Source organism: Gadus macrocephalus, chromosome 4 (assembly GCF_031168955.1).
Source record: "Gadus macrocephalus chromosome 4, ASM3116895v1".
In the NCBI taxonomy this organism is placed as follows: domain Eukaryota; kingdom Metazoa; phylum Chordata; class Actinopteri; order Gadiformes; family Gadidae; genus Gadus; species Gadus macrocephalus.
Window position 1 is genome coordinate 2,536,039 of NC_082385.1, and position 13,151 is coordinate 2,549,189.

Consider the following 13,151-nt stretch of genomic DNA (forward strand, 5'->3'; position numbering starts at 1 on the left):
TGTGTAGACGAAGTGTACACAGTGTGACAGTGGCATGGGTGAAGAAACGAAGAAACACAAAGGACAACCACAACGTGTTGCATCGTGACAATGTCCTCATTACCGCGTGTGGACCGTAAAACGCCGTGAAGGCGGATCTTCCTGAAGGGAGATGTGAACCGGGAGGGTTGCCTTTAAATCCAGCGCGATAGTGTCGGCATTACAGGAAGTGCAACTAGGGGGGGGGGGGGGGGTCCTATATTCCAGCTGATCTCTTATGATCTCCTGTCCAGACGGAAGTGATATCTGCTGTGCAGCTTCCCGGCTCTGTGCAGACCTCGGCTGTGAAGGGGACCACCTCTCATCAGGGACACATGCATCAGGAATACGTTGGAAGAAGTCAGTACGGGGACCGCATCGGTACCCCCCCCTCCCTCATCCATCCCCTCGTCGACCTGTAAACCCCGTCCGGGTACGATCGGCTTCGTGGGAACTGTCATGATCCCAGTTTCGGGATGGCATCCTTTCCGAGTTTGTCTAGCCAGGTCGTCAGGGCAACAACGGAGGAGGAGAACGGAGAGCTGGACCAGTCGCTCCAGCAGATGCTGAAGGCGATCGCCGACGAGCGCAACCGCCTCAACATCAGACAAGAGATAAGCGGACTCGGTAAGGAAGCCGGATGGGCCGAAGTTCCCCACCGGGTGGAAAAGGGATCTATTATAATCAGGGCTGGGTTTGTCATCAAAAGGCTTAGCCCAGATCTGTCTGTCTGTCTTATCTATCGGTCTAGCCAGTGGCTGCTGATTTGTCTATCTACCTTGCTGTCAATCGATCTACACATTTGATCAGATAGGAATGAGATATCCAATGGGGTTGCTCGGAAGCCTTGTGATTTATTTCCTCTGATTAACATTAATGGATTCGGCGTCTCCCTTTTTTGTAAAGCAAGCTTCTAGTTAATTCTTTACTTCACAACCTTGTATCTGAACGAGTTTAACTTTTTCTTTTAAACCTCTTTACTGTTTCTAGCCTACTGTATCTAGTCAGCTGACATGGAACGGTTGTGTCTCTTGGCTGCGTTTACACCACGAGGCCTCTGCTGTCGGTAGACAACCCAGTGGGAATCCAATCATGGCTGATAATGATTTGTGGTTCTGATAGATTTCCCTGTCCCCTTTTTCTATTGATTTTATGTTGGCAATGTTGTGTCAAGGGTTGTCAAATGCGACAAAAGTGCAATCACTTTGGTCAGACATGGACGTTTCCAAAGGGTCACGTCAACATCATTGATGTCATTGTTTGCTGGGAAATAAACCGGAAGAACATCGTTCCTGTACAAGGTAAAAGCGACATAGATCTCATCAAAACAGACATTGCCCATATTGCACCCGAACATTGTGGTTCATAGTGCTGGTGTCAACCACTGCCAACAGGCATCAGGAAGCGATGTGGATGATGCAGAAAGCAAACTGCTGTTGGCACTAACTAAAATGTCTCCCTTCTGCCACCATAGACTTTAGCCCCACTCACAAACTTGGCTTTAGCACTTCTCCTTTTAGAACCCCCCCCCCCCCCCCCTCTTTCAGCTGAGCATCAACAGGGGACAGCCACCCGTCGCCCTCGATGTCACTTAAAGGCAGCGAAGACGAGAGTACAATTACACTCGAGCCGGCCCCGTGCATGTCCCCCGGTGTGCATATGTGCACGTGCTGCGCACTCATCAGCCACCCGCTCAGAGTGACGAGGACGCAGAGTGCAGAAGTATGAATGGGCAGAGCTACAGAACAATCCGACTAACCCGTGGTACGGACTCATGGTAAATAGACTGAATTCACGGAGCACTTTTTCTAACCAGCGGCCGCTGCTTAAAGCACGCCGCGCTTTCGTCGGAGTGTTGCATTTGTCTGCCGTTTACAGCCCACGTCGTGGTCCTGTGGGTCGCTTGCTTCACTTCAAAGGTCGCTCAACAGCAGATCACGCCCCCAACCCCCCCCCCCCCCCCCCCCCCGAGGACCCGACGCGCCTTGCGTCTTGTGGTTATCATGTGATCAGAGGTGGAAGGCTGGGCAGCGGAGAGTGAGATTTCACCGTGGCCTCCCTCCAGATGCCCTTGGTCGTGGAGGCTTCTTCCAAGGCCAGGCAGCCGGCCAAGAACGCTGTGTGGACATCGGAGCATCTCTGGTGTGGGGTTGTTGGCGAGGGGGGATGATTGGCGAACCCGACGTCCACATCTCCATCTGTCGGATCAACTCGGGGTAGACGCGTAAAAACGCATGTTTGCCACAAACATGTTTCCGTGCAATGCAGCTCCGTTCGGGAGGTCACGATCACGCAAGAATCCATCTTGGCTGACTTCAGGTTATGTTCTTGTGGCCGAACCATAGTGGTTCAGACCAATCAGCGTCCTGCTATGAGGAACCATGTGATCTACGGGATGTGTGATAAACGGTGATAGACCTGTGGTTCATCCTAATAATCGGGCAATAATTTTACTAAAGTCCCTGCCCTTTTCCAATATAAAAGGTTTCATAGTAAGCGTCCCATGTGGTTTTGTTTAACCAACCACCTGGCAGTTCAGATGAACACCTGCGCCCCTCAGCCAGAGACACACGTATGTCGTTTGCAGAGAAAGTCTGTCAGGGGAAATGGAAATCCAATTTCTGTTTTCATTGTGTCTTTAAAGCTGATTAGGATCGGCACTTTAATGGCGCCAGAGGAACCATCTCTATTCTTCTTCCGCTGGGATGCAAAGTCCTTAAAACAACAATATGTGCTATAGTGTAGCATCGCAGTCAAGCGTGGCACCAACAATTGTACTTTGACACATTTTTAATACAATATCTTTCTCCAGTAAATGGGGCTTTGTTACTTGTGTGTCTTCGGACTTCAAGTAAAAAATTTGCAGTGGTTAAGGCTGAGATAGCAGCTGCTGTAGCTTCTTTTAAACCGGGTCAAGTAACTATTGATTATGGAAGCATTTAACTGAGCTGTGCTAACAGGAGGAAAATGACCTGAATTAGCAAGGGGAAGGTGTCCCAGGCTGATTGCAGGCCCACGCTGAGTAGGACTGCATCAGATTAACTGGAAAAAAAAAACACCCATCTGTTTGTATTGCTGAGAACCAACGAATGCAACACACACGCACACACACACACACACACACACACACACACACACACACTAGCACAAACACTAGCACAAACACAAACCTACATCTGCAAACCAAGAGTGAATTTAATGAATGACTTCTACTAGTAGTGTTTATGACTACTGCTTAATGAGGGAATATTACGGTAGCAATAGTGTGTGTGTGTGTGTGTGTGTGTGTGTGTGTGAAGGCGGGGGTGGATGAGTTTACTAGTATTTCAACTCTGTTAAGTAGCAGATAACCTTGGCCTATGTGTCGAGACGTAAACAGCTCTTACACACACTCCACGTGAGGCCTATCGATGGTGACACCTCTGCTTTTAGCCTCTTCGCTGGAGGAGGGGGATGCAGCCTGGATCCCTGTCAGTCTGTTTCTTATGTAACCGACTTCGAATGCCAAACAACCCCCCCGCCCCAAATAATTCATTTTCAAACAATGCTGGCTTCATCGCTCCACAAGCCAAGCCTACACCGTTGGCCTCAGTCCTACTTTATCCTGTTGACTCCAGCTTGTGCAGCAGGGCCTCTCCACCTCCTCCTGAGCAGAGCAGAGATGATGTATATGTATTTAAGAACCAAGGTGGGCTTCTATAAATAGCACCTGTGTTCGCGCCGTTTGATTCGGATCAGCGATGCCGTTATACGCCGATGAACACTGAAAGTAGAAAACATGTGGCCCACGCCAACGCTGGTGACGAGAGACACTGGTTTCGCAATCGGTGGTGCAACTATGTTTATGATTCAGGTTCGAGTCAAATTCCTCTGTGGTGTTATGTACCCCTCAGGCGTTGGCAAGCTAGCTGAGTTTGGCGTGTGTATCATTCGGGGGGTGGAGCCCTTGTTGACTGTGCTATATTTGCCATTGTCTCCTCTAGTTAGCTTAGCTTATAATGTAAGTTTTGCTGACTCATTAGTACGAGTGCTCAGCTTGGACCTGACTTCTGCTGACGGCAGAAGGAAGGGTTACCCTCACCTTGTTCTTCTCAAGGCCCCGTCGATTGATCAATGACTGAACCGCTGCCATAAGCCATCAAACAGGATGGTGCGGCACCACACAGCAACAGTAAAAGGAACGCTTATACAGGCTTATAAACGTTTGTCCGCTTATAGATAAGTGCTATCATTCGTGAGGGTTTTACAAAATATGACTCAAATGCAAGGAGTGCAATGAGTTGTTGTTTTTAGAAAGCAGTATAAAGTGGACCTTCTCGATGATGCTAACCCTAACCTTGTCAAATGTACAAGTGGTTGAATAAAAGCATTGCAATACTCCATATAAACCGTAAGCATATCGCTCTTCTAGATGGCTCTCCGCAGTCATTTCCCCTGCTGGCGCATCACAGTCGTAGTATTAGAGAAACGGTACGACAATAGTACATGTCACGTAGTAGTACAAAAATAAATCCACATCTCTGCATTGGAATTGATCCCGGTTTCCGGAAGCTCCTCGGATCTTGGAAACCAACCATAGCTCTCGTGGACGAGGAAGACCGGCAGTGCAGGTGTTGTATATCTTTGTGGGCACTGTTTCTGCTTTATGCTGCTCTGTCTTCGCTTCCTGATTTTGTGCTTGTTAAAGCACAACTACACCTGAGCCACTATAGCACCGTGTCAATGGATTTATAGAAGGTATAGGACGCCGTTTGTCTCACTCTATATATCTCTGGCTCCCCTCCTGCCTGCTCAAGCCCTGCTCTTCTTGCCTTTGCCTCAGCCCGCTTACGTGACCACTCCGCAACGTTTCAAATGCATTTTTAATGCGGGCCATGGCTAATTCAATCTGCATAATTGTTCATACTGCTGCTGCATTATTTATCCAATGTGTAGGATATCAAATTCATCCCTGCGCTATGAATCCGCTGCAGTGTCTGCGGAGCGCAGGTTGGATCGTAACGCGTAAGCAGTGTGGTTTTATGATAGTGTCATAATTCATCATATCGCATGTCATACGGTGACGACATCATTGCAATTTAGGAGTATTATTATTTTATTTATTCAGGGGGGGCTATTCTCTCTTGTTCAATGACCCCCTGATTACAACATACAAATAAAAACAGATGTACACATGTACCATAGATAAACAGTAGGTCCAACAACCAGAACAACATTTCAATACATATTAATACATAAATAATGCAATTTCTATTGTGCTAGGCCCCATATTCATTTTAAGAGTTGACATTTGGCAAAAAAAAAAAGAAGAAGGGAATATTCTGCTGGTATCACAGGGCGCTTGTCATTGTTTCTCCTGTACAGTGTCCACCTTGTTGATACTCCTCTAGCTGGAGGGCAAAGAGGGGTTTTGGCAGCGCTGAGCTTAACTGCGGTGCTGTGTCTTTACAGTGTGTTTCTCCTGGTAATGGCCGTATCCTTCCTCACCTCGGCATGCATTGATTTCCACATTGATCTCATTTCCCCCCAAAATATCCCAAGCCAAGTCCTGGCCTTGGATCATGTCCGTTTTTTATTTTTGATTGGGGGCCAAAACTAAATCGTTGATGCAAAGACGCGGCTGCTCTGGTAAGCCTGGAGGGAACATGCTAGCTTCTAGCTGCTAGCTGTGTGAACCTGAGATGTTAACGGCTTGCGAGAGCATCAGCCATGCTCAACACGCCGTTTCCATTCGAGCCATTTTCAGGACATCAATAGAAAATCACACGAAATGTGAATTCTGTCCCAGACTTTTATGATCTGTTTTTTTTTCCATCAACATCAAACTCTGGGTCCCTCAGATTTAATCAGACCGGACACCATCCCCAGTGGCCCAAAGGCTCAACCTTAAATAAAACGATGTCCCAGGGCTGGTACAGAGTCGAATCATCATCCTTTTCAGTTGCTGTTAACCTCATGCTTGTTTGTGATCGTAGTGTTCCAAAGGGAAGAAGAACATTGTGTTGTTGTGTTGCGTACGTGCGTACGTGCGTGCGTGCGTGCGCGTGTGCGCGTGTGCTGGAGTTCGCCTGTGATGAGTGTGGAAGCTGGGGGGCTTTTTCCTCTCGCATGGGCGATGAAGGCCCTCGAGCATGCGTCTGCCAGTTCTGCTTCCTGGAAGTCAGCAGCACCAGGCTGGTCTGGTACAACACCACTCACCCGCCTCCACCCTTCCACACCACACCATCAGCCCAGGATGCCCCATTTCTCCAGTCCAGATTCTCTGGATCCTGAAAAGTCCTCCAACGACATTAGCGCTCGGATGGATCGAAGCAAACGCGGTTTTGGTGCCCTGGTCCGATATTGACCGGGCCTGACCTAACTCGATCACATCCCACCATCAAATGAATTGAGATACCAATGAGCGAGGCTAATGCACCGAGACATCCAACTAAAGGATTGATTTGTCATTGTGAACATAGGGGGGAGGGAACCAAATGCATCTACTACTACTACCAGTACTACGAGAACTACTACTACTATTACTACGAGTACTGCTATGAGTACTACTACTACTACTACCAGTACTACGAGAACTACTATTACTACGAGTACTGCTATGAGTACTACTACTACTACCAGTACTACGAGAACTACTACTACTATTACTATGAGTACTGCTATGAGTACTACTACTACCAGTACTACGAGAACTATTACTACGAGTACTGCTATGAGTACTACTACTACAAGTACTACAATAACTACTACAAGTACTACTATTACTACGAGTACTGCTATGAGTACTACTACTACTACTACCAGTACTACGAGAACTACTACTACTATTACTACGAGTACTGCTATGAGTACTACTACTACTACTACCAGTACTACGAGAACTACTACTACTATTACTACGAGTACTGCTATGAGTACTACTACTACTACCAGTACTACGAGAACTACTACTACTATTACTACGAGTACTGCTATGAGTACTACTACTACTACTACCAGTACTACGAGAACTACTACTACTATTACTACGAGTACTGCTATGAGTACTACTACTACAAGTACTACAATAACTACTACAAGTACTACTATTACTACGAGTACTGCTATGAGTACTACTACTACTACTACCAGTACTACGAGAACTACTACTACTATTACTACGAGTACTGCTATGAGTACTACTACTACTACTACCAGTACTACGAGAACTACTACTACTATTACTACGAGTACTGCTATGAGTACTACTACTACTACTACCAGTACTACGAGAACTACTACTACTATTACTACGAGTACTGCTATGAGTACTACTACTACTACTACCAGTACTACGAGAACTACTACTACTATTACTACGAGTACTGCTATGAGTACTACTACTACTACTACCAGTACTACGAGAACTACTACTGCTATTACTACGAGTACTGCTATGAGTACTACTACTACCAGTACTACGAGAACTACTACTACTATTACTACGAGTACTGCTATGAGTACTACTACTACTACTACCAGTACTACGAGAACTACTACTACTATTACTACGAGTACTGCTATGAGTACTACTACTACTACTACCAGTACTACGAGAACTACTACTGCTATTACTACGAGTACTGCTATGAGTACTACTACTACAAGTACTACAATAACTACTACTACTACAAGTACTACTATTACTACGAGTACTGCTATGAGTACTACTACCAGTACTACGAGAACTACTACTACTATTACTACGAGTACTGCTATGATTACTACTACTACTACTACCAGTACTACGAGAACTACTACTACTATTACTACGAGTACTGCTATGAGTACTACTACTACAAGTACTACAATAACTACTACAAGTACTACTATTACTACGAGTACTGCTATGAGTACTACTACTACTACTACCAGTACTACGAGAACTACTACTACTATTACTACGAGTACTGCTATGAGTACTACTACTACTACTACCAGTACTACGAGAACTACTACTACTATTACTACGAGTACTGCTATGAGTACTACTACTACTACTACCAGTACTACGAGAACTACTACTGCTATTACTACGAGTACTGCTATGAGTACTACTACTACAAGTACTACAATAACTACTACAAGTACTACTATTACTACGAGTACTGCTATGAGTACTACTACTACTACTACCAGTACTACGAGAACTACTACTACTATTACTACGAGTACTGCTATGAGTACTACTACTACTACTACCAGTACTACGAGAACTACTACTACTATTACTACGAGTACTGCTATGAGTACTACTACTACTACTACCAGTACTACGAGAACTACTACTACTATTACTACGAGTACTGCTATGAGTACTACTACTACCAGTACTACGAGAACTACTACTGCTATTACTACGAGTACTGCTATGAGTACTACTACTACCAGTACTACGAGAACTACTACTACTATTACTATGAGTACTGCTATGAGTACTACTACTACTACTACCAGTACTACGAGAACTACTACTACTATTACTACGAGTACTGCTATGAGTACTACTACTACTACTACCAGTACTACGAGAACTACTACTGCTATTACTACGAGTACTGCTATGAGTACTACTACTACAAGTACTACAATAACTACTACTACTACAAGTACTACTATTACTACGAGTACTGCTATGAGTACTACTACCAGTACTACGAGAACTACTACTACTATTACTACGAGTACTGCTATGATTACTACTACTACTACTACCAGTACTACGAGAACTACTACTACTATTACTACGAGTACTGCTATGAGTACTACTACTACTACTACCAGTACTACGAGAACTACTACTACTATTACTACGAGTACTGCTATGATTACTACTACTACTACCAGTACTACAATAACTACTACTACTACTACAAGTACTACTATTACTACAAGTACTACTACTACTATGAGTACTACTACTACCACTATCGGTACTTTCAGTAGAGTGTTTCTGTTTGTACACAGACTCTCTTGGCAAGCACACTCGTGCTGCGGTAAATCACAACGCGAGAGACCCATAGCGTCCGGTTTCTCTCGCCGTAGCGTTGGCTATCCTGCAGGCCAGATGATGGAGACAGCCATCCATAATAGTAATGAACATTGTGTAGCATATTATCCTAGTTGGTTGACCTGGTGATTGTTAGTGCTTGGCACTCGGTTCTATGAACATCCTTACTGCACCAACAGCGATATATTGTTGTTCCTCTTTCTTCTGACAAATGTGCTTATTGTAAGTCGCTTTGGATAAAGGCGTCTGCTGAATGCCCTTAATGTAAATGTAACCAGCCCTGGGAGAGGAACCAGAGATACAAGGCAGACAGAACCAGTTTTGTAAACCCAGCGTTTCCAAAGTCCATGTCTAAATGACTGGCTGTTTTTGAGCTCAAGTTGTTGGTTAAACCTGTCTGCCTGGTTCTCATAGGAACAGGATCCAATATGAAATCACACGGTACAAAGCTCTTAGTTTCGTTTCAGTTGTTTTGCAATTATTCCAACAGTAGGCAGGAAGGGACGTGAGCGAGTGATTCAAACATCGATGTGCTTCACTTGTCTGTGTTTTATAAACCATGCACTCAGTGACGTTCAGTTGAAGAGACGTTGGCTCCCTTTGGGCATAAACGTCCCTACAATTGATCTAAAATGACCCTGAAACGTCAAGGCAACCGAACCGCAGCTTCTATAGTATTCATGTGCACTCGTAGGCAGTAAGGACAGACCGTTCTACTGTCTTGTCTTCTGGCGAAAAGGCTGACTACTCAGAACAGAACACTGGTTTGATTGTAACATGTTCGAGATGACTGCATAGCCTCACCACATGGCTTGCTGTGTTCTGTCTGATATGAATCTGTTCCATTTTAAAATAACCGGTTATCAGCCCGTATGGCTTTGTTGGAGACCGTGTGGGCGCTTAGTTCTGATTGCATGAATCGGCAATCAGTGTTAAAACAGGGGGTGGCCCGGTGCAGTGGACGCACACACGCACACACACGCACACACACACACACACACACACACACACACACACACACACACACACACACACACACACACACACACACACACACACACACACACACACACACACACACAGCCTCCTTATTACCTGTACTCTGAAGATTAGCCTAATGAAGGGTCGCACCTTTGGGTGCGACCCTTCATACTGACCAGACAAGCCGGCGCCCTGGATACGGTTGCCTGGCAACCAGGCAGAGAGATGATGATGATGATGATGATGATGCTGATGACGTTGTATCAGGCGAAGGACCCCCCTCCCTCATATCTGGGGGTGATGGGGGGAGGGGGAGTTCCCTCTAAATACAACAACAAACTGTACTATTTCATCCTGTTCAGCGCTCACGTCTTCATTTAAGCATGTGATCAAAGAGTGATGTATAATGCATTAAACACCTCTATTTTAGGCATGTGCTATTCTATTCTGGGGCAGGATTGTATCCTCATAACATTATTAAGAATATACATGTTTTGGCTATGCACCTCACTATTTACACTTTACATTTTATTTTAATACTTTTCTCTCTTTTATACTTCTGTATACTATGACTTCTCTTCATGTGCCTTTTTTTTTAACGTTGTTTTTTTATTTAATTATCAGCAACTTATCAGCAACTCCATCAAGCCTTTTTTTTTATGTTCACCTGCATCTACATGATTTATAAATAATTGAACAAAATACCAAAAAAAAAAAAAAAAAAGCATAAAAACAAAACAATATATACATAACAGATATATATTTTCAATAAAAAATACTAAACTATGTTTCTGCGTCCGTGTTTCCGCAGGCTGCTTCAAGGACGACCGCATCGTGTTCTGGACGTGGATGTTCTCCACGTACTTCATGGAGAACCGTGCACCCCGGCAGGACGACATGCTGTTCTACGTGCGGCGGAAGCTCTCCCACGTCGGCGCGGACAACACCGAGGGCAAGAAGGTGAGGAGTGGTTCCGTCAACTCGGTCAAGGGCTCTCTAAGGGCTTTTTATGGTCCCACGTTCCCGCAACGCAAGGGAGATACGGACCCCTTACGTCCTTGCGGACCCTCCTTGCGGACCCTCCTTGCGGACCCTCCTTGCGGACCCTCCTTGCGGACCCTCCTTGCGGACCCTCCTTGCGGACCCTCCTTGCGGACCCTCCTTGCGTCCGCCTCCAAAAAATGTTAACCTTCCGTTGAGGCGGCGCAGCAGCGAGGGCTGTGATTGGTCCGCTTACTAAAACCCGACGCAGAACGATACACGTTCACGACTGCGTTGAAGCGTCTGCGTGTTCATTGCGTTGCGGGAACGTGGGATAGGGAACTATCAAGTGTGCTCTTGTATCAGCTTTCAGTACTTCAGACGTGTAACCTTTGTTGTCGTGGCTGTTGACACTCCGATGAGCAATGGTTGGATTGAGGTCAAAGAGTGACGCGGGTGCAGTGAAGTCACCCATGGAGACCGTGCCTGGGGTCTGACAGTACGCCGTGTGTGTGTGTGTGTGTGTGTGTGTGTGTGTGTGTGTGTGTGTGTGTGTGTGTGTGTGTGTGTGTGTGTGTGTGTGTGTGTGTGTGTGTGCGTGTGCGCCACCTCATCTCATCTGCCTGCACAGAGAGAGAGAGGGAAACGAGGGTGGGTGGAGATGCATAATCTGGGTTTAAAGGTCGAGAACGTGGTGGAACGTGTTTGTCATCTAGACTGATGATACATCGCCCCTGGCCAGAGACTCGGTGTCTAAAAAGGCACCAATAATTATGTTATAACTGTTAAGTGCCCTATATACAAGCATACTGCCTCAGTGTTTCCCCCAGAAATTTTGGAGACTATGGGGCGGGGGGGGCAGGCATTCAACCGGACCTGCGCGGTGGAGAGCGACACGAACTTCGTCTGAGCAAAAAAATAAAAATAAAAAATTCATGTGCACGCAGAGACTATGGCGGCCGAAATTAGACTATGGCGGGACGCCATAGTCTCGTCAATGTGTGGGAAACACTGCTGCCTACTGTAAATGGTAAATGGACTGCATTTATACAGCGCTTTTCTAACAATTGGCCACTCAAAGGGCTTTTACAACACTGCCTCACATTCCCCCCTTCATACACACATTCACACCCCGACGGCGGTGTCAGCCACGCCAGGTGACAGCCAGCTCGTCGGAAGCAGTTAGGGTTGTGTGTCTTGCTCAGGGACACCTCGACACTTGGCAAGGGGATCGAACCAGCAACCTTCCCGTTACCAGCCAACACACCTTACCTCCTGAGGCACATGCCGCCCAATACTGTCATGTTATAGTTTCTTAGGAAGGGTTAAAGGAAGCTACAGATTATGTAATAACTGTTTAGTGCCCTATATACAAGCATACTGCCTAGTGCCTACTGTAGTGTTCCCAGTGTCTGAGTTACTGTTAAAGGAAGCTATAGTTAATATAAACTCTTTATTTCCCTTTGTATTGGCTACTGTAGTGTTCCTAGGGCTTTTGTTAGAATGCTATTGTCACAGCCTAACGATAAAACTATGAAATGAAATCAAAGAAAAAAAAAAAAAAAAAAAATATCCTATTGTTTCGTACCATACTGTTGATTATTATTCCTGGTTTCACCCCGCGGTCAGGGAGTGGTTATACTGCGTTATTGCCCCCTCAGACCCCTGTCTGTCCGTCCAGCCCCTCATGGATTAAACATTAGGGAGAATATGAGGTCAAAGTCGCAAAGACCTTTATGATGAACTTATGAATGAATTATTAGCCAGCCCCCAGGGCCAGAAGGATGGGCGTAGGTCCGTCTCAGTAGGACCATGACTCACTTCTACTGCTGCAGTCTTTGCCCTCCCCCCAAAAAACATTTTTCACACAGAAATTGCTTCTTTTTTTTTTTAATATTACCCCCAGAGTGGCCTCATAACTTCCTGCTAATTAGAATTTTTTGAGATTTTTATTATCATTCCCTGGATGATAAACTGCTGTGAGGCATCTCGCTCTGTGTGAACGATGTTCTTGGTTCATTAGTGTGTTGGCCTGCTTTTCCTTTTTCTTGTTTAATTAGTTACAACAACCAGCTCACGTCTTGTGGTGCAGGACATGAATTATGCTTTAAAAGCTTGTGAC

At 45.5% G+C, this 13,151-nt stretch overlaps 1 protein-coding gene across 1 annotated transcript in view; it reads left to right on the forward strand.

Moving 5' to 3' along the window:
- Nucleotides 1-13,151, forward strand: part of kiaa0930 — a 26,330-nt gene continuing 13,179 nt past the window's right edge. Inside the window, exons 1-2 of the mRNA XM_060048615.1 lie at nucleotides 1-645; nucleotides 10,860-11,008. Coding sequence (XP_059904598.1) covers nucleotides 495-645; nucleotides 10,860-11,008 — 300 coding nt within the window. The 5' untranslated portion in view covers nucleotides 1-494. The remainder of the gene's footprint in view (nucleotides 646-10,859; nucleotides 11,009-13,151) is intronic.